Source organism: Lycium ferocissimum, chromosome 7, assembly GCF_029784015.1.
Source record: "Lycium ferocissimum isolate CSIRO_LF1 chromosome 7, AGI_CSIRO_Lferr_CH_V1, whole genome shotgun sequence".
Classification (NCBI taxonomy): domain Eukaryota; kingdom Viridiplantae; phylum Streptophyta; class Magnoliopsida; order Solanales; family Solanaceae; genus Lycium; species Lycium ferocissimum.
In genome coordinates, this window is record NC_081348.1 from 3,591,056 (window position 1) to 3,616,606 (window position 25,551).

At 34.5% G+C, this 25,551-nt stretch overlaps 2 protein-coding genes across 3 annotated transcripts; one reads left to right on the forward strand and one right to left on the reverse strand.

Annotated features, from left to right (window-relative positions):
• The first annotated feature begins 243 nt into the window (after positions 1-243).
• Positions 244-1,636, forward strand: LOC132063124 (DNA damage-repair/toleration protein DRT100-like). Its single transcript, XM_059455557.1, has one exon. It carries the CDS (start codon positions 253-255, stop codon positions 1,408-1,410), a length of 1,158 nt encoding a protein of 385 aa, XP_059311540.1. The 5' UTR covers positions 244-252; the 3' UTR covers positions 1,411-1,636.
• A 9,314-nt stretch (positions 1,637-10,950) lies between these two features.
• On the reverse strand, positions 10,951-15,262 carry LOC132063125 (protein gamma response 1). Of its 2 annotated transcripts, XM_059455559.1 has the most exons (4): positions 15,114-15,262; positions 13,771-13,834; positions 12,428-13,640; positions 10,951-12,115 (listed from the first exon to the last, which is right to left on the reverse strand). In XM_059455559.1, exons 3-4 carry the CDS (start codon positions 13,566-13,568, stop codon positions 11,412-11,414), a joined length of 1,845 nt encoding a protein of 614 aa, XP_059311542.1. In that variant the 5' UTR covers positions 13,569-13,640; positions 13,771-13,834; positions 15,114-15,262; the 3' UTR covers positions 10,951-11,411. The 2 variants fall into 2 exon arrangements, with proteins under 2 accessions (XP_059311542.1, XP_059311541.1); XM_059455558.1 differs by having other exon boundaries at positions 12,428-13,834.
• Positions 15,263-25,551: the final 10,289 nt, after the last annotated feature.

Genomic DNA, 25,551 nt, shown 5'->3' on the forward strand with positions numbered 1-25,551 from the left:
AAAATATTTTTTTTTTTAACACGTAATATTTAAAGTACACTAAGTATAGTAGTGAAGTCGTAAAAATTGAACTCAACAAGTTAAAGTTTAAATCCGCCTCTATTAATCTAACTTATAATTCTCCCGTCCCAGTTTATGTGACATGTCTGACTGTACATAAAATTTAAAAAAAAAAAAAAAAAAAAGATTTTTCAAATTTGGAATCAAAAACAAATCTTAGACTCCCTATATATTCTCCCACTTCATTTGTACATGCACACATACAAATATATATTTTTAAGAGAGGAGAAAAAGAATAGAGTAATGGGTCTCACCGGAGTAACATTGTTGGTCAGTCTCATAGTGCTGACCGCCGTCACTATTCCGTCAAACGCCTGCCCGCCGTCAGACCTAGCAGCATTAATGGACTTCAAAGCAGCTCTTAAAGAACCATACTTAGGCATTTTCAACACATGGACGGGCAGCAACTGTTGCCAAGGTTGGCATGGTGTTAGCTGTGACCCGACTACTCAACGGGTCGCTGACATTGTCCTACGTGGCGAATCCGAAGACCCGATTTACGAAAAAACCGGCCGGTCTGGTTACATGACCGGTTCACTCTCCACTTCTCTTTGCAAACTCGACCGGCTCACTACACTCATTGTTGCTGATTGGAAAGACATTTCCGGTTCAATTCCGGTTTGTCTTACTTCGTTACCGAATCTACGTATTCTTGAACTCATCGGTAACAAAATCACCGGTTCAATTCCGGCGAATATCGGTCAGTTAAGTAAACTTACTGTTCTTAACCTAGCTGATAATCAGATCTCCGGTTCAATCCCCGGTTCAATTGTCAATCTCGGTAAATTAATGCACCTTGAGTTAAGCAACAATCAACTGTCCGGTTCAATCCCGGTCGATATGGGAAAACTCAAGATGATCAGCCGAGCATTACTTAACAAGAATAAACTCACCGGTTCAATTCCTAGCTCAATTTGCCAGCTTAGCCGGTTAGCTGATTTGGATTTATCAATGAACCAAATCACCGGTTCACTTCCGGTTCAGCTAGGTTCGATGCCGGTTCTTTCAACCTTAAACCTAGATAGTAACCAGATCTCCGGTTCAATTCCTACTAATCTCCTGAGTAGCTCCGGCTTAAATATCCTTAATTTGAGCAGGAACTCATTAGAAGGAGTGTTACCAGATGTGTTTTGTTCAAAAACGTATTTTACACATCTGGATTTATCGTATAATAACCTTAGAGGTTCAGTTCCTAAATCATTAGCTTCAGCTAAGTACATTGGTCATTTGGATTTAAGCCATAATCACCTTTGTGGCCCCATTCCAAACGGGTCACCGTTTGATCATCTAGAAGCTTCATCTTTCGCTAACAACGATTGTTTGTGTGGATCACCCTTACGTACTTGTTAGTTTGAAGTTTGTAATTAATCGAAAGTATCGGTTGGTAACGGTGTATTATGTCGTAATGGTTAATTATTGCTAAGTAATGTTCATGCCGTTGTATCATGCAATGCACGTGAAAATGCGTGAAATTACCAAGAAAAATTTATTGGAGAAATTGTATGCTATTATTATTTGTAAATTGTAAATCCCACGAACTTTTGTTTACTTAATAATTTGTTCTCTTTTTCTTAAATTGTACGTACCCTGCGTGGTTTTTTTATTTTTTTATAAATAGTCTAAAAGTGAGCACCGAGCATTTTATTATTTCTCTCTTCTTCTTTTTTTTTTTTTTTCTCATTTAGCCAAATATTTTGTGCACAACGAAACTTTAATTAGTTCCAAGTAACGTGATGGGATTGATTGCTGAGTATGGCCTATTGAGCTACACCTTTTATGTCTCCATCAGTTAAATGAATTAATTTTGCTTTTCAAAGCAGTTGGGAGATGTTTTCTTTTTGATTTACAAATTTAATCCACTTTACTAAACGATGTAAAATTTAAACAAAGACCTCGAAAAGGTTATTTGTGCAACTACCCCGACGTCATGTGATCTATGGATAACCTTCATATTTAGATAATTAAACTCAAAAAAGTTAAGGTTTTTTTCTGGTTCATTTCATCTTTTTTTTTTTTTTTTTTTTTTTTTTTTTTTTTTTTTGGAAGAATTAAACTAGCTAGTAGAATGCACAGGTACTTGGGTATGCACTGTTGGTCCGTGAGCGTATTGATTTGATGGCTTATCAAGAAATTCAGTGATGGACACGAAAAGCAAAAGCAAAAACAAAATAACAAAAAGTTAAAGTCAATAAACTTGAAAGGAAATGTGTGTGTTTTGGTCATATGAATTTAATGATGTATGATATTATTGCTTAGTAGGAAAAATGCATGAAGTGCTTGCTCAATTCCTTAGTATGAGCTGGCGTTGGCAAGGTTTGGTAGTTAGCCCTCATCAACCCACTGTATTCATAAATCAATTTTGTCTTTTGCGTTCACATAATCTGATACTATTAATTTAAAATGAAAAAAAAAAATGGGCTGTGAAGGGGAGCTACTATTGCGCCTAAATGGTACTTCACCGATTCATGTTTTTCTTTTACACGCCTCTTAAAAGATTAATTTGATTAAAATATTTTCATTTATATTTTAATCTCAAATAAGTGTTTAAAATTATTTTTTAGTTTGTCAAAAGAATGTGTCTTTCTACACTTCACTACTCTTTAACTCTAATATTTCGTGTATATTAAAGACGAGATAATAGTCAAAATCTGCACCACGTTTGACCAAAATCTGCCAACTACTGTATACGAACTCATGCGGGATTACCCCCCTGGACAAATTTTTTCGTGTAAAATGGCCCTTTTTTGTGATGTAGTAGACGTGAATACACCGCCCAGTGGTAATGGGACGGCCTTTAAAAATCGCATCGACTTCGTTTTGGGCCTTACTAAAACATTATGCCACATATGATGCCAAGTAGATAAAATTTGAACTCCCTCCATTTTTAGGCTACTTCATCTTCATCTTCACCCTATTTTAATATCCATCCCCATTTTTGTTGTCAAAATAATATCCATTATAAACGAAAATCTCAACCGAAGAAAATCCACATATGATTCCGAACAACTTGTTAAAGAACAACTTTCCACCATAAACGAAAATCAGAAGAAAAAAAATGAAAAATCTGAAGAAAGAAAAAGGAAAAATGGAAAAAATAAGGATGAAAAATCTAATCTTGTTAAAGAAAATGGAGATTGGAAGATTCTTGTTTGGAGTTGCTTCACTTGTTGCTTGGTTGGAGTTATTTAAGCACTAATTCTTTGAGTTGATTTGGGAGAAAATTAAACTCCATTCTAAGAATTTGGAGAAAGCTATGAAGAACACTAAATGGGTTTCTCTAAATTCTTGATTGTTAACAATTTTTTGCACGGATTGCCCTTCTTTTGGGGTGGTCTTTAAATTTTGCCCCCTCATATTTGTGTTCTTTAAGTTTTGCCGCTTCATTGGATACGAGGTTCTAGGTTCGAACCCCGTTCGAGCATAAAATAAAAAATAATTTAGCAAGATAGGGAGGTGGAGAGTGTATGCCGGATCCGATACAATCCTTATGAAAAACCAAGTTATGCGGAGGAAGCGTACTTTGCCTTGAGACATTTTTTTTTTTTTTTTTTTTTAACTTTTCAAGGCACACTTTTAGTTAAGGCATATTTTTGGTTATGCCTTAATTAAAAGATACCCCATAAGCGCATAGTTCCTTAGGAAAAATTTTTGCCCATAAAAAAAACTAAATTATGCCTTGAGGAAAGTTATGCCTCCCTCATATATAACTTTAGTTTTACTTAAGGAAGTTATCTTGGGAGGGGCGACTTTGCCTTGAGAATTTTTTTTTTTTTTTTTTTTTTTAACTTTTAAAGGCACACTTTTAGTTAAGGCATACTTTTGGTTATGCCTTAATTAAAAATATGCCTTTTAAGGCATAGTTCCTTAAGAAAAAATTTTACCCCAAAGGCAAAACTAAATTATGCCTTGAGGAAAAGTTATGCCCCCTCAGGCATAATTTTAGTTTTTCCTTAAGGAAGTTATCTTGGAGGGGCAGACTTTGCCTTGAGAATTTTTTTTTTTTTTTTTTTTTTTTTTTAACTTTTAAAGGCACACTTTTAGTTAAGGCATACTTTTGGTTATGCCTTAATTAAAAGTATGCCCACATAAAACATAGTTCCTTAAGAAAAATTTTGCCCCATAAGGCAAACCTAAATTATGCCTTGAGGAAAAGTTATGCCCCTCCCATAACTTTAGTTTTCCTAAGGAAGTTATGCGGAGGGCGGACTTTGCCTTGAGAATTTTTTTTTTTTTTTTTTTTAACTTTTAAAGGCACACTTTTAGTTAAGGCATACTTTTGGTTATGCCTTATTAAAAGAATGCCCCATAAGGCATAGTTCCTTAAGAAAAATTTTACCCCATAAGGCAAAACTAAATTATGCCTTGAGGAAAAGTTATGCCCTCCGGCATAACTTTAGTTTTTCCTTAAGGAAGTTATGCGGAGGGGGCAGACTTTGCCTTGAGAATTTTTTTTTTTTTTTTTTTAACTTTAAAGGCACACTTTTTAGTTAAGGCATACTTTTGGTTATGCCTTAATTAAAAGTATGCCTATAAGGCATAGTTCCTTAAGAAAAATTTTACCCCATAAGGCAAAACTAAATTATACCTTGAGGAAAAGTTATGCCCCCTCGGCATAACTTTAGTTTTTCATTAAGGAAGTTATGCGGAGGAGTGCGTTTTACCTTGAGACATTTTTTTTTTTTTTTTTTTAACTTTTAGTTAAGGCATACTTTTGGTTATGCGTTAATTAAAAATATCTGCCATTTAAGGCATAATTCCTTAAGGAAAAGTTTTGCCACATAAGGCAAAACTAAATTATGCCCTCCCATAGACATAACTTTAGTTTTCCTTAAGGAAGTTATCTTGGGAGGGCGTACTTTTGCCTTGAGACTTTTTTTTTTTTTTTTTAAACTTTTCAAGTCACACTTTTAGTTAAGGCATCTTTTTTTTTTTGGTTATGCCTTCGTTAAAAGCCTGCCCTTATCAGCATAGTTAAGCAGGAAAAGTTTTGCTACTGTAAGGCATAACTAAACTATGTCTTGAGGAAAAGTTATGCCTAAAACCGGCATAACTTTAGTTTTTCCTTATGGAAGTTATGCGGAGGATGGGCCTCCCTCCGGCCCCCCGCTTTGCGAAATTATTTCTTTATTTTATGCTTGAGCGGGGGTTCGAACCCAAAACCTCGGGTATCTAAGCTAAGGGCAAAACTTAAAGACCACAAATATGAAGGGCAAAATTTAAAGACCGCAAATATGAGGGGCAAATTTAAAGACCACCCCAAAGAAGGGCAGTGAATTGCCCATTGTTTAATCAAATTAATGGATGAACTTTGTTATTTGGTGTTAGGAAGCTTAAGCTTTTAACATTTGGGTTTGTTTGGATTAGATTTGAAGCAAGTTGGTGTGATTTTTTTTTCAACTCCTAGTGAAGATGATGATGATGATGATGATAATGTTGATGAAGATGAAGGAGAATTGGGTATGGGTTTTCAGATCCTTAATAAAAATGGAGTATGGAAAATTGAGAGTTTTTTTTTTTTTTTTTGAAGAAGAGTAGATGGATGGAGGAAGGGGGAAATTAATAAAAAATGGGGCAAAATTAAACACGTGGCACGTGGGCCAGGCGCGTGTGGACAACCGCCATTTAATATTTGGGGTTGGCAGATTGGACTGCCACATCAGCAAAAAAGGGCCATTTTGCTACTGAAAAAATTTGTCCAGGGGGTAATAGGACCCCCGCAAAGGTTCGGTGTGTAGTTGGCATTTTGGTCAAACGTTGGGGGGTATTTTGACTATTATCTCTATTAAAGACAGAAGATTTTAAGTTACTTGGTACATTAGTCACATCTTTAGTTTATGGCCATTAGATTAAAATCTTTTATATTTTTCTTAAATTTCATGTCTAGTCAAACCAAGACACATAAATATAACAGAGCAAGTATAGAATAAAATTACTACCGTTTAATATAAATCAAATCCCATCAAATTAAGAATTGATTTCAAGAACTTCAATTCAATAGTGTACATTCATCATTTTAGGATAACCATGGACTTTCCCTTTTAATTTTACCAATATGTGCATTGTGCATCATAACGGATGGATTATAAATTTGAATATAGTACTCTAATGATTACTAAATCCTCTAATGTCTTCATAAATTTTGAACGTTGAGAAGTAAAGTTAACGGCGATCTTAAGTAAACCAATTTTTTTTTTCACTTAAGCTCTTTTTGTTTGGATGAAAATAGCATAACAACGAAAATTACTATTGACAACACTTTCGATATTGGATCGCGCTGTTGGTGACATATGATAGTAACAGAACACATGTGGAGCGTTGGCCATAATCATTGGTGATTGTCATAAGTGGTTTTTTTTTTCTTAGTTAACATGATAATACTCAAGGTAATTTCGTACACTAAAATGGAGCCATAAAGAGTGAGAACCTGCATAGAAAAGCATCTTCTGCACACTTTTGTTACTGAATTTTAGTAAAATAAGCAACAATTATATATCAATCCTACGTGGGTAAAGTCGGCTATATAAAATCATCATCATCGTTGATATTGCTAATATAAGACCGTCTCAGCCTATTAAAAATAAAAAACATTGACAGTGAAGAATTAGGTACATCACATGCAAGAGAGGACCAATGTGCCAAGCAATTAAAATCTGACAGATCTGTACAATAAATTTGGGAGAAGAAAACCAGAGGGTAAAAGGAACAGAGGTCAAGTAGTTGCTGAGCAGATGCATGTCCGCAACCCCATGTGACTTGCCTAGAATATCAAACTATCCCACAATTTTAAGGGTCCAGTCACTATGAATACCCCAAAATAGTTTATAATATATGGTTCACAATAGCCAATACAAAGCTATCTACTCACAAAAATACACCATTTATCTAAACAGAATATTTTGTTAATAAGCAAACTTAGAGCCTGTTTGGATGGCTTAAAAAAAGCAACAGCTTATAAGCCAAAAAAAAAGTTGGGGTAGCCCAACTTATTTTTTTTTTGGTAAAATTACTCAAATGACTTTATATAGTTTCATATCATTTATAAATTTCCCTTTTAAATATTACCATTTGTAGGTTTTAAATTAGGTATTTTTTCGGATGTATTTGATGCGTGTAAATTCATAGAAACACGGTAAAAAGAAAACATATCCCTTGATTTTAGGCCATAACGGTGGGATCATTTAATTAGTTATTAATTGGTATTTTTTACCATACTCTTCCACAAAATCAGATTTTAGATTTCTTTTCCATAACCGTTTTCTATTCCTTCATCAAATCTTCAACATTCAAACGTGAAAAATCAAAAATTTAATATTTGAAAGCATTCAACAGCCAATGTATTTGAAGTTTTCAATATTGATTTCGTTTTTTATTTACCCATGTATTTGATAGCATAACTAATGTATTTAAAGTTTCCAATCAAACTCCATGTATTTTATATTAAATATCATGTATTTGTGTAAGTAACAATTTGCATCACCCATTTATTTAGTGGTAATGTATTTGAAGTTTTCAATATTGATTTCGTTTTTTATTTACCGATGTATTTGATAGCATAACTAATGTATTTGAAGTTTCCAATCAAACCCCATGTATTTTATATTAAATCTCATGTATTTGTGTGAGTAACAATTTGCATCACCATGTATTTGATGGGATTAATTTGAACAAAATACATAAATATATAGAAAACTTACCATGTATTTGCGTCCTGTGTATTTGAAACTAGATGAGCATGGAATTAATTTGAACAAAATACACAAATATACGGAAAACTTACAAAAATATGCCACCAACCACAACAATTGGTAGTTATATCATAGAACATACACAAATACATATATTTTTCGTCTTCTCAAATACCTAAAAAAACTTGTTGATTGGGGAGAATGGAATTGAAATTTTTGCAGAAGGGGAAAGAGAGGAAGAAGACGACTATTTCACTGGGGCATTCACAGATTCTTTCCTTTTTAAAAAGGTAAGAATTTATGAAAAAGGAGAGAGAATGGTAATGTATATTAAGTGATTAATATTGTTACCATTAAAAGGGGATATGAAATTGGGGTGCTAATTTTTAGGTGTATTTGTGAAATGGTAATTTAAAGTTACTGTGTAGCTATAATAGTTAAATTAGAAAAGTATTTAGTTATTATTAGTAATTAAAATAAAAGGTAGTTATTACCACTAATTATGTATTAGAAGTAGCTATAACGCGTAAAAATTCCTTTTTTTTTTTTGCTTATAAGTTCAAAAAATGGCACAATTAATTTTTTGGGAGCATATTTTAAGACAAAAATAACAAATTTGGCTACCAAACACTCAAAAAAAATTAAAAACGAACATAAGTAACTTATAAGCCAATCCAAACGGGCTCTAAAATGAATCAGCTGCCTCAGTGCATAATAAGAAGTTTCTTGGTTGCACCTACTTTCTACTGCAAGGCAATACATAAATGCAACTGCAAGGACTGAAAAGATCGGTCATAGTTATGGAACATTTAAGACACACTAGGATAATAAATTCTCTGGTCGCGAATTTTGTACCAGCAACATTAGTTATACAAACCGAAAAAGAAAATTTGAAAATGAGAAAAGGATAATATGTATAAACAAGACTCAAAGGTGTGGCTTACCTGCAGTGAAACGGATTGAGAGTCATGAAGTGTTTCTGACTGAAATTTCAGCGAAAGCTAAAATACTACTCCCTCTGTCCCAATTTATGTGAATGTGTTTGATTAGACATAGGATTTAAGAGTGTTCGGTACGAAGAAAACTGTTTTTCATGAGAAAAAAAAATCTAGAAAAATAAGTGAGTTTCTTACTTATTTTTTTGTGTTCTGTATGAAACCAAAAAATATTATTCTAAAAGCATTTATATATGATCTAAACAAATACTATGGAAGATGGAGGTGGGGGTAGGGGTGTGGTTAGGAGGAGGGGGTTGGGGGTTGGGGTAGGGATGAAGGCTACAGGGGTGGGTGGTGGGGATGGGGGCTACGAGGGTGGTGGTGAAGATTAAGTGTGTTAGAGGGTGGGGAAGACACAATAAATGTGGAATGACATTTGTGGAACTTGTTTTTTCTACTTTCATTAGAAAAGTCATTTTCCTCATTTTTAAGGAATTTGTTTTCGTAGAGAATATTTTCCAAGAATCTTGACCAACTGAATACAAGAAAATTAAAAAAAAATTCCAAAATGATTTCCTCCATACATAGCACAACCTAAGAGAGAAAAAAAAAAAAAGCCTTTTAAAACCTGTGGTCTAAAATAAGTCATAAAAATTTATGGATATAAATCAGTTAAAATGAAAAGTTTGAAGTAAACTGTTACTACTAAATATGGAAAGATATTATATTTTTAGACCTAACTAAAAAGGATAGAATGTTACATAAATTGAGACAAAGAATTGGGTAATTTCTTCCTATTTGTCCAAATCTTAGGGGCCATTTGGTCGCTGGTATACAAACAGAGCAATTTCTTTTGTGGCACTTGAAAGTGGAACTTTTTATTTTTTTACATGATATTCTATCGTCGAAAAAGGTAAAAGCTGAGATGGTGGGTCTCCTCACTCATTCAGAGCTTCATTTGTGTCATAATGTAGGTGCGATTGTGCATGTACAAGTAGAGTAGATACTTTCAGACTTTGAAAAAGTGGTGGGGGCAACAATTCCTCACCGCCTTAGATTAAATCAGACTTCGACGTGTTAAGTCACACATAAAGTAAGTAAACTAAAGTATCAACTACCTATAACTAGGTAACTATGTCAAAGTTTAACTTCTATACGCTACAATGTAAAAGTAGTTTACGTTTTTATGTCAATTAAAAAGTAATTATAAGTTATTGAAGGCTAAGTAACTTTCTAGAATAGGTTAAATTTCGTGAATCCTACACTGTCGAGGGAAGTATAAGTTAAAATCCAATTCGCCATTTCGAAAGAGTAGTGTATACAAATTGTGCACTGCATCAGATTCAACCAGAATGTGACACACTCTAGTCATAGATACAGTTGAAGTGAGTTGCAAAATTATCTAGGTATATATATATATATAAGTGTTGTATCTATTTGGACAGCAATACTTTTGTAATCTCTACATTACTGCTTTCGTAAACTTGTCTCCAGTGTTCCAATTACTAAACTAGCTGTTGTTCTCAACTGGAATACCTAACAGTGTACACTTCTCAAACCATTTGTCTGATACAAATGCATTTATACAAGCTAATGGTTTTAAATGGGTAAAATCTTCTATCACCTCAGGAAGAGAACATATTTTACATTGTGCTTTCAATATGAAGTTCTAAAAGAAACAAAATTCTTTCAGGAAAGTTAAGAAAGAAAGAAATTACATAACAAAAACCTCTGAAGGTATAACAAGTGTAGCATTAACAAGAAAGGTAACTTCTTGCTATCTTAATTACTCGAATAAGTCACAACTTACAGCTAAGCACCTTTGCTAGTTAGCTCCCACCAAAATAAAGATAATTAATTAGTTCTAAGCACATTCCTTCATGTTCTTATTTTCCAACAGTTCGCAAGTGTAACAAGTTTACAAACAACATGTGTGGTTTTATTGTCACATAAGTACTTTGAAATGAGGCAAAATATTGTTTCTTATGCATGTGAAGCAACTTGGTCAACAAAATATATTAATAGCCACAAGGAATTAGACAATATACAACAACACATACCCAGTATAATCCCACAAGGGATTTAGGGAGGGTGGTGTGTACTGTGTATGCAATTCTTATCCCTACCTTGTGGAGGTAGAGAGGTTGTTTCCGATAAACCCTAGGCTCAAACAACGAAAAAGAACGCAAGAATTAGACTGTCTCGACAAATTTTGACATATCAAAACCATCAAATCAAACCATACCAAGGCCTACAAATCATAAAGCTACTAGTCGATGCTTTGCAGTTTGCACATTAAGTTTCTTCAATACTTTCTTGTTTATACATTGATTGGTCGGATCATAGAAACAAATTACAACTGGAAAGAGAGCATTGTTTGCACTAGAAAACAATGCAACTTTTGCACTGGATTTACATGAGTTTCTTTAACCTTAAAATATAATGCAACCTGAGTTGCACTATTTCGAAAATTTCTACTTAAGCTTTAAAGGGCCTAAAAACGATTAGATCATATCAACAAGAGCATTATTCAGAATAGAAACCAATGTAGGTTTTGCGCTAGCCTTCATCAGTCTCTTTACTGTTACAACAGAATTGCAGAAAGAGTTTCACTAGTTCAAAATTTCTACTGTAGAAGGCCTGAAAACAATTCTCCAAGGAGCTCACTTTTTTCTTTTTTCTTCTTCTTCCTTTTTTTTTTTTTTTGAGATTGGTAACACCAAGGAGCTCACATTTCAGATTCAAACCCAATATTCCAAAATCCCTCAGGGGTTAAAGGAGGTGCATACCTGTATCGATGCCGTGAAACTCCATCATGATGCTCACACCGTAGGTTTTGCCTATTACCATTGGACTCTTTATCTTCACCAGGACGAACAGCATCATAAAACTTTTTACATTGCAGACATTCTATCCCTTTTAAATTTTCTCGTTCAGCTTTCTTTCTCACAGGTTCAATGTATTTGAAGCCTGTCACACCAGACCTGATCGAAGGCAGCATTTCCTGCCTTTTAGGGTCATTATCAACATTCATGTCCTGAGTTTCGTCATCCGAGTTTTCAATTTTTTTGTCTTTTGAATTTGGTTTTGCATGATTCTGAACTTCATCCTTCATCACCTTTCCTAAGTTTCCTCTGATATTTTCCAGGGGGGTATCAAGAAAATCATCATGAGGATCAGGTCCAACTCGGCTTTGATGCGATCTGGTATCCCTCCAATAAGAAACAGGACGCTTTGTTCCAGCTGGTGGGCAGGATTTGACATTGGCTGGATTTTTAGGTGCAACAAAAGCACTTGAAGTTGGAGGTGAGATGGAGTTGGATCTTGGGATCAGGCTAGCTCCTTGGTCATCGTCCAACACCTCCTGTTTGTCTTCTTCTTTAATAACTTGGTAGGCAAAACCAGAAGCCTCGGGAACTTTATTTTCAACCTCTAATAAAGACAGAATAAGTTGTTAGTCCAGTCCGATTCCTTTTCCTATTCATTTGGTAATTAAATTAAACCTAGAATTTGCTAAAACGGAGAGCTTCCTTGTGCAGAGGCATAAATTCCAATGTAGATAACCAGAAAGAAGGAAAACAAAGTGAGCAATTATGAGGCGATTGATTAACATGTTTCTTTTGGGGGAGGAACCAAATAGAAGTCCTGTAGACAAGGTATGACATCAGAAGATGTATGCATCATGTTGAATAGAGTGTAGAAATAGCTATAAGTCACAAGCATTTTGAGAGGATTAAACCTTACCACGTGAAGTTAGAGGGCTCTGGTCATTCTGTAATGCGCTTTGTTCTAATAATTTGCTTTGTGCGTGCATGTTCTCTGAAGTAAGACCATAACTTGCACATAGAAATTTGTACTGTGATTTCAGACTTTTATAAGAAGCCATCATATCGTTTCTTTTCTTCTTCTCAGCCAACACCTCAGATTCTTTTGCTTGAATCAGAAGGAGTAATTTCCCATGTAACTCCATCCCCTCAGAGGAATCCTTGCTTCTCTCTCTCAGATTTGCTTGAAGCTTATCAATCTTTTCCTCCGAGTCTCTCAGTTTGGCTAGTACTTTTTTGTTCTCCTTCTCGAGCTCTTCTAACTCCTGCCCCGTCTTTGACCTTTCTAAAGAATACAAATCTATTTGTTGACGTAACTGATCATGCAACTTCCTTCCCTCCTCCACTTCAGACTTTTTATTCATGAGTTCTTTCTGCAGATGATACATACCAGTTTCCAGATTCTTTACTTTGGTCATAAGTAGCTGTTTCTCATTCTTGTATTGATTCAACATATCCTCATTCTTCATGATTTCTGCATCCAGCAACTGAACTTTGCTTAGTAGATTTTCTTGCATCTTCAGTCCTTTTTCTACTGCAGCTGTCTTCTCTTTAAGTTCCACATTGAGTTTATCTACTGTGCTTCGTGTAGTTTCAAGCTCAGCAAGATGTTTGTCCGTCTTCTGTTCATATTCTTTTAGTTGCTTGTCTTTATGTGCTGCTGAAGAAGTCTTTGACTGAGCCAATTGGACAAGCTTATTGTGCAACTCTAGTCCACCGTCAACTTCCATCGACTTATTCTTGAGTTCTAACTGCAACCTGCCAACCTCAAGCTCTGAACTCTGTTGTTTTTTCATAAGCAGGAGAACTCTATCTTCAAGTTCTCTGTGTGAGCTCTCATATTTGCATACAAGTGGGGCTCTTGTTTCAAGAAGCATACATGATCTCTGGATTGCTTCCCTCAAATCATTTATTTCAGTAGTTCTCTGTTTCAACTCATTCTGAAGCTCCTTAACATGATTAGCTAAGGACAATTCAGAATCGAACAGCTTTGCATTATCCATTTTCAGAGACTGGTTTTCTTCAACAACTTTCTGCTTTTCAAATTGCATGTTTTCCATCTGGAGCAACAGATCTTTTTCCTTTTCTTTCCATGAAATTTCAGCAGCTTTTCTTGCCTCAGAATGTATTAGCTGCAAACTATTAGAATTAGACTGGATGTTTGGGAAGAGTTGACTGCAGAATATATACTCTATCTGAGAAATCCTATCTTTTGCTTCCTGGATAGTGGCAACAAGAATGGTGCTAAGTCCAGAGACATACTTTGCATCAGCAATATTAGCAGGACATGCTGTCTGCGGAGACTGTTGTGGGTCGTCTGCCATATCTGAAAATAAATACACAAAATGAAGATCTGACATTTGCTAGGGTAATTCAACAGCGAAAGATATTACTTTATAGAAGAACTTTCCTTGCAGAGCTTTATTGGTGCAGCAAAATACTTTATTTTCTAATCAAACAATATGTAAATTTCAAAAGTTATCTGCAAGACAATCTGTAAGAAAATAATTTCAAGACTTCCTCTAAACATATATTTCCCGATATAGATCTATATTATACGGAGAGCACAGCAAAGATGTTGTGTGTTTGCTATGATTGGAGAACAGTTTCTGAAAAATATTTTCCATGAGGAAGTCATTTTCTGGTGTTTTCGTTATTGAAATATATTTTCCAAGGGAACATTTTCCATCAAAAGGGGGAAATGGCTTCCAGTACCTATGCATGGAAATCATTTCCATGTACAAATATCGTTACTCTTACTCCATATCGCTTGCTCCAAACAACATTTAGACATTATTATAATCTTAATACTCATAAAGTTTCATCAAAACGCTGTCCAATTTGCTGATAATATTATCAATCTCTAGTAATTTTTTTCCGAAAAAGTCCTGTTATAATCACCAATAGAACACTAAAAACGAGTGAGAAAGCCACATATTTTTTGGGGAAACTGTTTTCCTCTTTCAGGCCAAAAACACCCCTTATGAGTAATTCCTTGCTTCATCAAAGAACATCCTTTATTTGATGTATCCAAAAGTGCAAGGTTAAATTTTATTGCAACAAGATATATCTACCATGCTAGCATCTGATTTACATGCATAGTTAAAATGAAGGGATCAAAAACCCAAAGTGCACAAATAATTATTATAATTGTATTGTATATAGGCTTCCTAAACAAAATCTTGTGATTTTCAAGGCTCAAATGGAGTAGCTAGTCATAGAATTCTTGTAAGACAACAAATAATATACATTTTGGCTAAATTTCGATGAGGAACTAGAAACTGCCCTAACAAATATTCAGGCGACTCTTAACTTATTCCCCTCCCTTCCAGTTTCAGAAATTACACAATAACGATAAATATTATCAGCAATTTAAAAAAAAAACTCCATTGTCACGACATTACTCTACCTAACCTTTCTCCAACAGAAAATTGATGACCGTTACTCAAAAATACTATCACAACAAAGTTTGAGGATCGCTTTAGCAGTAGAAGAATACACACCGATTGCATTTTACCATCTCACCTCAGCTAAAAAATAAATTAGGGCTTCTCTTGGAAATGTAAAGAAGAAGAGACTATCAATAGATAAAGAGGAGAACTTACAACTAGTATTCGCCGGAAAAAAGAGATCGCCGACAAGTGGCGTTAGCTTGCTGGAGAATGAACTCTTTTGAGTCAACTTTTGAAATTCAAGCGGGAATTGATTTTTGGAGCCTATTTGTTTGTTGCACGGTTTCCCTTCAAATGGACCGCTCATTTCATTTTTTGGAAAAGGCTCAAATATGTCATCGATTTATCAGAAATAGCTCATTTATACTGCTCGTCAATAGTTTGGCTTATTTATATCATCGAACTATCGGAAATGGTTCATTTATGTCACTCATCAATAGTTTGGCTCATTTATGCCATCATCCGTTACAAAATGACTCATCCATGTCATTTTTCATTGACGCCGGTTTTATAATACCAGATATGAAACGTGACCTCCAACTAGATTATGGTTGTGGATGGGTCGGGTGTATGGGTAGTATTTTTTATTAATTTGAGATTTAAAATTGGGCTTGTTTAATTAAATGACGTAGATCTCTAATCATAGGCGGAGTTAGAATTTGAGGTTTATGGGTTCTGAATTCAAATATTTAACGTACTGGGTTCTAAATTACTAATTTATACATTTTACACAAATTTCATAAAGCAAATATAAGGTTTGAACAAAATCTTGTGGGCTCGGCCGACCTCTAATTGGAGGTCACGTTTTATATATGGTATTATAAAACCAGCATCAGTGAAAAATTACATGAATGAGTCATTTTAATAGTGGCCGATGGCATAAATGAGCCAAACTATTGATAAGTGGCATAAATGAGTCATTTCCGATAGTTCGATGGCATAAATGAGTTAAACTATTGGCGAGTGGCATAAATGAGCCATTTCCGATAGTTCGATGACATATTTGAACCTTTTCCGTTAATTTTTTTTATCTTCAAATGAGTTTAATTTTGGGGAAAAGGGTCAAAAATGCCCTCTACTTTGGGAAAAGGGCTAAAAATATCTTTCATTACAAATTTGGGTCAAAAATACCCTTTCTGTCATTAAAGTTTTCAAATATATCCCTATCTTAACGGAAATCCCCAACATAACCCGATTTTATTTTTAAACCCGCTCCATTTAAACGTGACCCAACTACATAAAAAAATCCATATGCGACTAACTTGTTCCCGAGTACTACATCTGAGCCACTAGGCACGGGAGCGGGTAACCCATATGGATATTTATTTAATTGGGTCGGGTTTAAATGGAGCGAGTTTAAAAATGAAATCGAGTTATGTTGGGGATTTTCGTTAAAATAGGGGTATATTTGAAAACTTTAATGATGGGAGGGGTAATTTTGACCCAAATTTGTAATGGAGAATATTTTTAACCATTTTTCCAAAGTAGGGGGTATTTTTTACCCTTTTCCCTTAATTTTGAGATAATGGTCAAAAACACACCTCAAATATCACTTTTTATGAGTTTTCTATTTGAATTATCCGGTGTTTGCGTTTTCTACCAAAACTATCACCAATTATTTATCAAAACAAACATTGACTAGTATCTGTACATTCTTTTTTGTTTGTTTAAAATTGTGCCAAATGGCACTCCATGCGGATAACTAAAGGAATTAATTAGAAATATTTAAGAAAAATGAGAGATAATGGTCTAAATATCAATTTTTTGTGAGTTTTCAGCACTAGTCGAGGTGTATTTTGATAAATAGTTGGTAATAGTTCAAGTAGGAAACCCAATTACTTGATAGTTCAGGTGTGTTTTGATAAATAGTTGGTGATAGTTCAGGTAGGAAATGCAAACACTTGATAGTTCATGTAGGAAACTCATAAAAACGAGATATTTTAGGTGTGCTTTTGACCATTATCTCTTTAATTTTGTCCTTCAAAATCGAACTTATGTCTAGCAGGGCATAAGTTCTTTTAATGACGCTGTCATAACTTACGAATATGATGATGCGTAATTTATATTCCTCTAGATATAAATTTATTTTTGAAGAGAAACAATTAAAGACCAGTCCATTTAAATGACGAAAATTAAAGACCTAACACAAAATAGGGACAAAAGTGCAAATGACCCCCTCCACCCGTTACAGAGGATTGGGTTATAGTGGATATGAAAACTTGGGCAATTTGCAGGATTGTCGTGCACTGGGGGTGGTCTTTAATTTTTACCCCTCAAAATGGTGGTCTTTAAATTTTGTCCTTCAGGCAAAAATTCTGCCTTGCGAAATTTTGGCTTGTGATTTTTTTTTTTTTTTACTGAGCTGGGGTTCGAACCCACAACCTCGCGGTGTTAGGCAAAGGGCAAAACTTAAAGACCACCCATTTGAAGGGCAAAAATTAAAGATCGCCCCAAATTAAGGGCAATCCGGGCAAAAAAAAGTGAAAATTTTAGTGTCACTTGGCTCGTGCTAAGCTCAGACTCAGCACTAATAGTAAAATTAAATTTATAATTATTTTATGTTTTCCCACTCTTTGTGATATTAAGTAATTGAAGTAGTAGGTCGACATTTTCGGAGAACTCCTAAAAACTAAATTATAATATAAAAGTATTTGAAAGTTAAAGAAGAATTTCTTTTTATTTTCAAATAAATTCAAGATATAAGAGCTCTTTTTTTATTAATTGAATGGTTTTGAGAATATATTGTCTAATAATATAGATTGAACTTTATCATATGCTGTATTAATTTCACTCTCATTTTTTTTAATTAAATCAATGTTCACTAACCAACTATTACAAAAAAGATATTTGAGTGTTCAAGACATGCTGGCACGATTTTCAGCCTCAAATGAATAAAGAAACTATGATTTATCAATAGTGAATAAGTGATGTTATAATTAATGGGAAATGAAATTATGCATTACAAAGCAACAGTGTGTTGACGAAGCTAATCATTTGTTTGCAAATGTTTTTCTTTTTATTTTGCTTTATCGCACTGGATATTTCAATATTTATTGTTGAAATTCAATATCAAACAGGCCGGTGCATTTTTTCTGGAAAACATTCCAAGAAGAAAAAACATATATGACGGTCATTGCTCAAATAATAAACATCACAAAACTATATTCATTGATTTATTAGCTATCCTAAAGTCATTGCTTAATAGCAAGGTCATCTCATCATATAAGAACTCAACAAATTATTGGTAATAATGTTAATGTCTATCTCTAGAGGAGTGCCACAAACAATATTGTAAGTGGAATTTATATATAGTTTTTTAGCTTAAGATTGAAGAAGAAGATCTATAAATAGACTTGTAAATTTGTGTGTTAGTGATATCCATCTCAGAAGTTGGAATCATTCAGAAATGAATATGCACAATGTCTACCATGTCTCGGTAGATTTATTATGGCATAGTGTGAAATGTTTTTTGATCTCATTTTTTTTGTTAAGGAAAAAAAGTGTTTCTTCCCTCTCATTTTATGTGAAGGTATTAGTATATTATTCTAATTTTTTTCTTAAATATTTTGAATTACTAACTATGTGGACTTATATTACTTTTGAATGATTAAAATAAAATTTATATACTTAAAAACTACACAAATAATATATGAATTATTAGTTATTTTATTCTTGAATAGTTGTACTGCTACGTGAATCATTATATTTTTTAAGGTTATTTTTGGTTGACAAAAGTTTATAATAAAGTGAATGCAAGTAACACATATTTATTTACATTGCAGAAAATTAGTGACTAAACATCAGTGCATTCAGCACAAAAGACTGGGGATGGGGGGGGGGGGGGGGGGATTGAATTAGGGTCTTACAAGATACCTCAAAAGTATTTCTTATTTATCAAACTATGTGATGACAATTAAAGTAATATTAAACTAAATTAGGGGCACATAAAAGAGGAATGAGACAAAAACATAAAGATGAACACATGTCACTTCTAAAAGAAACTCTAAGAAATTACAAAAACGACCTGTGAGGATTACAAAAAAATCCTCATTCTTGCTTATATATATTAGTAATATTGGGCCCTAGTATTTTGTCTAGAGTCAAGTGCACATATATAGTTGATTTAAGGACCACTATTTAAGTTATAGGCAAGATATAAGAAAATTTGTAAGTTAGCCGCTTTAAAATCTATTTCAGACTTACGGGATTGAAGTTGAAAAAAATTTGCGCTTGAAATTACAAACTTTAGACATATAGGGGTATGAATTAGGCTTGTCAAAGGTAAAATTTAAACAAAAAAAGCATGTTGCTTTTGCACGCAAACTTCAAATATTTCTATCTGAAATTTGACTGACAATCTCAAACTTCGGAAATTGGCTTGATGTTTTGAAAATTCAGATTCTTATCTGAACTTTGATTAAGTCATTCATTTCATTTCACTCATGGCACTTCATCCATTTCATCACCCAAAATACTTTATTCATGTATTTCATTTCACTCATGTACCTCGTCCACTTGATTTATTGTTGCGTTTGAAGCTTAAATCGTGGTTAGAATACTATTTGGTAAGATTTTGGTGGTAAAAATCATATTAGTAAGGTAACCCAACGTTATTGAACAAGCTTAAAAAGTGAGTTTATTTCAAATTTGATTATGTGAGAAACTTGGAGTGAATGTTGTTTATACTGTTGAAAATAGTCTAATTAAGAAGGTTGACTATAAAATTTGAAGTCATTTGGCAGGAGATCTGGACTATTTTGAACAAAAATTACAATTGAAAACGCATAGAAGCTTGTCTTTGTAACGAGTGATGTGGTAAACACTTTTATCCATTGTTTTACACTTGTATATAATATTATACTCTTTTATACGAGGTAAATACATTTTTTATATAAATGTATAAATATTATATAATAATGTATAAGGCTGTATAAAGAATATTTCAATTTTTTTTTTTTAATATACGGGTGTGAATAGAAAAATGCAGCTACGTTAGTGCAAAATGTAGTGTTGCAATGTATATTTTTCTTTAAAAACCCTTTTAATTTAGTTCAAAATAAATAAAAATTTACGAAATTTATAATACATCTTAGTGTTTTTTCTCAATGTTCCAAATAAATTTCTTATTCTAAAAAAAATACTAAGTCGCACTTTCATTTTTCCTTTACTAGTAGGCGCCCCGTGGTTCCTATATCATCGCGTTTCTCGTTCCTGTTTGAAGCAAATGCTGGAAGTACAAATGGTGGTTTGGAGCATCCAATAAGATACTTGATTCACGCTCTCTTTCCTTGATAAAAAGTCAAAGGTGTGTCTCGTAGGTGGACGTATCAAACCGAAATAAGATCTCATATTTACATTTTGATATATGATTTTCCATAATAATAAATAGAGCCAATGAAAAGAAACACATATCACATATGCTGATCGCATAAGACCTAGTACCTTGAAATTTCTGTTACCGAACAAGACTTTCAAATAAGAAAAGAAGGATGGGATAGGATGAAAAGAAGCATTTATAGCAGTATGGAAAAAAATAACGGAAGTGAAAAAGCCACGAAAAAATACTAAAGATAGCATGACAAAGCATTCTAAAATAAACAGTAACTACAACAAAATAATATTATAATCGAGATACAAGATACAACAGATAGTAACCAAAATCGAACAAGAAACTACAAGAATAATACTACGATTTCTAGTATGTAAGGATAAGTGAAGCCATGCTCAACTACCTACAAGCCTTCCGCCCTAATTCGTGTCCTCCATAACATCATATCTGAGGTCATGTCCTTGATAAGTTGAAGCTGCGCCATCTCCTGTCTAATCACCTCTCCCAACACTTTTCCCGTCTACCTCTACCTCTCCTGAAACCATGCATAGACACCTCTGCACTAGGGCATTCATGCATCTCCTCTTCACATGCCCGAACCATCTCAGCCTCGCTTCCCGCATCTTGTCCTCCACCGAGGTCACTCATATCTTGTCCCAGATATCTTCATTTGTAATCCTATCAATCATAGTAATCACACACATCCATCTCAACATCCTTGTTTCCGCAACTTTCATCTTCTGCATGTGAGCGTTTTTGAATGGTCAACACTCCGCCCATACAACTTCGTAGGTTTAACCACTGATAACGTCCAAATTCACTCCTCAAAAATAAAGTGTACACGGTCGTCGTGAATGTCCAAATCCACTCCTCAAAGATAAAGTGTACACGATCATCGCAATATAATTTACTCAACTATGAGTCAGGGTCGATCCCACAGAGAACAATATAAAGGCGATTAAGAAAGTTAAGAATTTATCACCAACTAAGCTAAGTCAAACACATTTTAAATATTTGATTTTTTGATTTAAAGACTAACAAAGATAAAACTAACTAGAAAGCAAGTAAAATGATCAATGGCCACAAGCATGGAGACAGGGGAAATTACTCTCAAGTAACGATACAATGTATTTTATGATTTTACAACAATGAATGAGTTTATATTAATAGATAATGATTTCTAAAATCTCATTGAAGGTCTACTAACCAAATCAATGAATTTCACTCTAAGCTTTTCCAAGTCTTAGAGTGTGATATTAAGCACAACCAATTGAATCTCAAGTTAACTATCCTATTCCTAACTCAAGTTATTAGATGAGATTTAAAGCCCCAAATTCTTGTTAATTAATCTTTCTGAATCTCAATTTTCCTCTTCCGAGCTCAAATCGAAGTGAATGGGAGAGTCCTAGGGTTAGCTAATCCCTTAAGAAACATTAAAGAACAAGATTAATTAAAGAAACAAAGACCCACTTCATTGGAAATAAAAATCATTAAATGCATAAGCATAACAAGAGTTTCAATCCAAACCTTTTTCATGTATACAAGATTCAAGTAAAGGAATGAAATACTACACACTTAAATATTCAATACAAAGCAAAGGATTGAAGAAATGAGCAAAGGATAAAGAAATTCTCATCAAGGTATTCAAATCTTCAATCCCCAAGTGTGGTGTAAGAACCCTAGCTCTCAAAAGTCTTGTAAAAATGGCCAGAGATGAAAAATAATTTCACCAAGTCTTGATTTTATAGTTGCCCAATTTTTCCAAGTCCAAAAATGACAAAATATGTCCCCGACTTTAGATTTTCAATTCTGTCCAGTTTTTGCATTTTTAGCCACTTTTTTCATTTTCTTCAATTTGGCCCCTTTTTGCCTCTTTTTCACTTGATTTCTTCCCGGTCACTTTTAAATCACATAAAACCTGTAAAATAGAAGTAAACGACCTAAATGCACTATTTTCTCAATCAAACATAACAAAAATCTAAGCTTAAAAAAGATATAAGTTGGTAAAAAGCCAACTTATCAACGAACACTCTGTAGAATTTGCCGTTAAGTTTGGTTGCACCTTCTTATCACACAAAGACTCCAGATGCGAGCCTCCATTTCATCCTGTCAAGCCCCAAACATGGGAGTGCGTGACTGGCACCCGGTGCCTTACTTGACCCCGAGCGTACCATCTGTACCTCATTAACGCTGGACATACATACTAACCATCTGGGCCGACAAGGCCAATTTTGTCACGACCCGACTAGGGTGCCATGACGGGTACCCGGAGTCAACTACCGAGCACCACATATCATTCTAACCTTCATACTCATCTCAAACAAACTAATCTCTCAAAGTAAACTTACTATGAAATGATCACCAACATCTCCCAAATTATACATATAAATACGAATAGGCCCACAAGGCTACAAAAATGATATACAAAATATACACTGATAAGATCACATAACACCTACTACCCACACATATGTATCTACGAGCCTCTACTAGAATACTGAGATCATAAGGACGGGACAGGACCCCGCCATGCCCCAAATGTGTACATAAAAGAATATGCCAATGAGCGACAACTCCGGAGTAGTGAAGTGCTCCTGTACAACTGCTGGTAAGGCTCCTAGGTGTCCGGGCCGTCTCCCTGTCTACCTGTGGGCATGAACACAGCGTCCATAAAAGAAAGGACGTCAGTACGAACAATGTACTGAGTATGTAAGGCATATATGATAACATAATAAGGAAGTATAGAAAGCATAAGAAGAAAGGATAACTGTAACTGCTTGCCTCTTGAGGCGGAATCATGCATGCTCACTTTTACCTTTAAAACATATCACACATACATACATAAACAGTCTGAATCAATAACATCATTAGCCCGCGTTGCCTCCTGCGTCCGGGGTAATCATCTCACGCCGCCCACTAGTGGTGATCCTCGTGCCATATAGACATGGTGTTATCATAAGCCGCCCACCATAGCAGTGCTGCCTGACCATCTAGGCACGGTGTAATCATCATTATCTATAAGCCGCCCGCCTTAGCGGTGCTGCCCGGCCATCTAGGCACGGTGTAATCATCATCATATACTTAACCTGAAGCATGCATAAGAGCTCAAGTAAAAGCTGTAACTCTATCGGAGTGACGTAAGGTCGGTAACCTCCGATTATATTATGGAATAATCATAATCGTCATGTCTTACCTTGAAGGAACTAGCATTATAAGGAGAGACTACCAACAATGAATAACATCAAGGAATCATGTAAAAATCATGAACATCATAATAGCATCGTATCATGAGCTTTAAAATCTCTCGGACATAGATTCATCGATCATTATCATATTCATAACACATCTCTTAGCTCTATCTCATGAGAAGCTCTTAGTAATCATGGACTTGTAATTTTTTTGAAATGTAACGAAGCCATGGAAAGATAGAGGAAATCGTGTTATAGGAATCATGCCTTAGAAAAGAAGGGCTAGCCTTACATACCTTTACATCTCTTTACAATTAACGCCCTCCTTCCAAGCTTACGATTCTACCTTCAAGAGGATTCGTATTAGGATTAGGTAATTGAATACATACTTAAGTCTAAACTAGAACGACTAAGAGCTAACGGAAATTGGGCAAAGATTTCCTTTGTTTCTACAACTTTCTCCATATAATCAACAACTCCCAAATATCATTAACAACACCCAAGACATCATAATCAATAAACTTCTTCAAGTTAAACATTATTCAATTCTTACAATGCCCTTCCAATGTCACCCATAACCATAACCATGATATAATACCATATTCATTCTCATATAATGCTCCTTTAACATCATTTGTATTATTCACCACAAGATTGTACTCATAACATGTCAAGAACTATAATTCAAGTCAAGTTAATGTTCGAGAATGCCACTATTTTCATATTTGAACTTCATACTCTACTTTCTTCCAGAATTCAAGTCTTTCAACTACTCAATATTCTTAGTAACATGAATTAAATGTGAAACTCACCTTTGATCACATAGGAATGGTCTTTAGATGAAAATAATACACTTGGAGAAAAGCTCAACTTCAATTCCAAAGGAATTTCTAGCTTCCATTAACCGTAATGAGCACCCACACACTTGATTTCCCTTGATTATTGGTGTTTGATCGTTAATCTCTCTTGAATTTGTGTTAATAAGATGTGTGGAATATTCTAGATTTCTTGAATGGCGTGGAGAATGAGGGAAATGAGAAATTAGAACTTGGATCACATATTTATAGGTGGAGCAAAATCTGGCCCGATTGTGTTATACGGACACTTATACGGTCCGTATAACTTTATACGGTCAGTATAAGTGACCGTATAATACTACCAGAAACTGACTTTCTCTGGACAGGTTATACGGACCCTTATACGGACCGTATAAAGTTATACGGACCGTATAAGTGATCGTATAACTCCATTTTTTTCGAAGTTGTTCTCATCGATTCGTTTGATCTCCGATCCTTATGGAACCTTCTTAACACTTGTTTAACACTTCATTAACAATCCAAGGAACCTTATAACTCATCCTCAAGACCTTACTAAATAATCGTTAGCTCTATAATTACAAAACCTTTCCCAAACACAACTTATACTTCACTTTCCTTTGACGAACTTAGTCTCACCAATTCATATAACTCCAAATTCTTATCGCATACACTTTAAAGCTACCAAATATCCTTCTTATGGTCATAAGAGCTCCATGTTCACCTTATGCTTACATTAGTCTGCTTACATTAGTCTACTCACAGTACGACAACCCGAATTTTCGAGGTGTAACAAATTTGTAAACTAATCATAACATATCATGCCGAGAAGGCCGAACTTTGAATAATCTGTAAATGACAATCATCTCCTTGAAATGGGATCACCCCAACATATATAGATATATCTAAACAGGCCGACAAGGTCACCATGTACGTCTACAAACAGAAAACCCAAAACAAGATATATATACAAGGGCCGACAAGGCCACCATGCTGATATACTGAAAATATAAGACACATCTACAAGCCTCTAAAAGAACAAAACTGTACTATGATCGGGATAGGGCCCCGGCCTACCTATGATGTCTGTATATACATAAATGACTTCAAAATCTGGACCTGGTAACTCTGAATGAGATGGAGCTTACCAATCACGCTGATACTCGGCACTGACTACTGGGAAGGTCTCTTTGTTTGTTTGTCAGGACCTGCAGACATGAAATGCAGCGCCCCCGGCAAAGGTACGTCAGTACGAAATA

Coding starts and splice junctions, on each gene's coding strand:
- LOC132063124 (XM_059455557.1), top strand. CDS start 253: ATGCACACATACAAATATATATTTTTAAGAGAGGAGAAAAAGAATAGA.
- LOC132063125 (XM_059455558.1), bottom strand. CDS start 13,832: ATGGCAGACGACCCACAACAGTCTCCGCAGACAGCATGTCCTGCTAAT. Junction 12,116..12,427: donor GAGCCCTCTAACTTCACGTG/GTAAGGTTTAAT, acceptor TGTCTTTATTAG/AGGTTGAAAATAAAGTTCCC.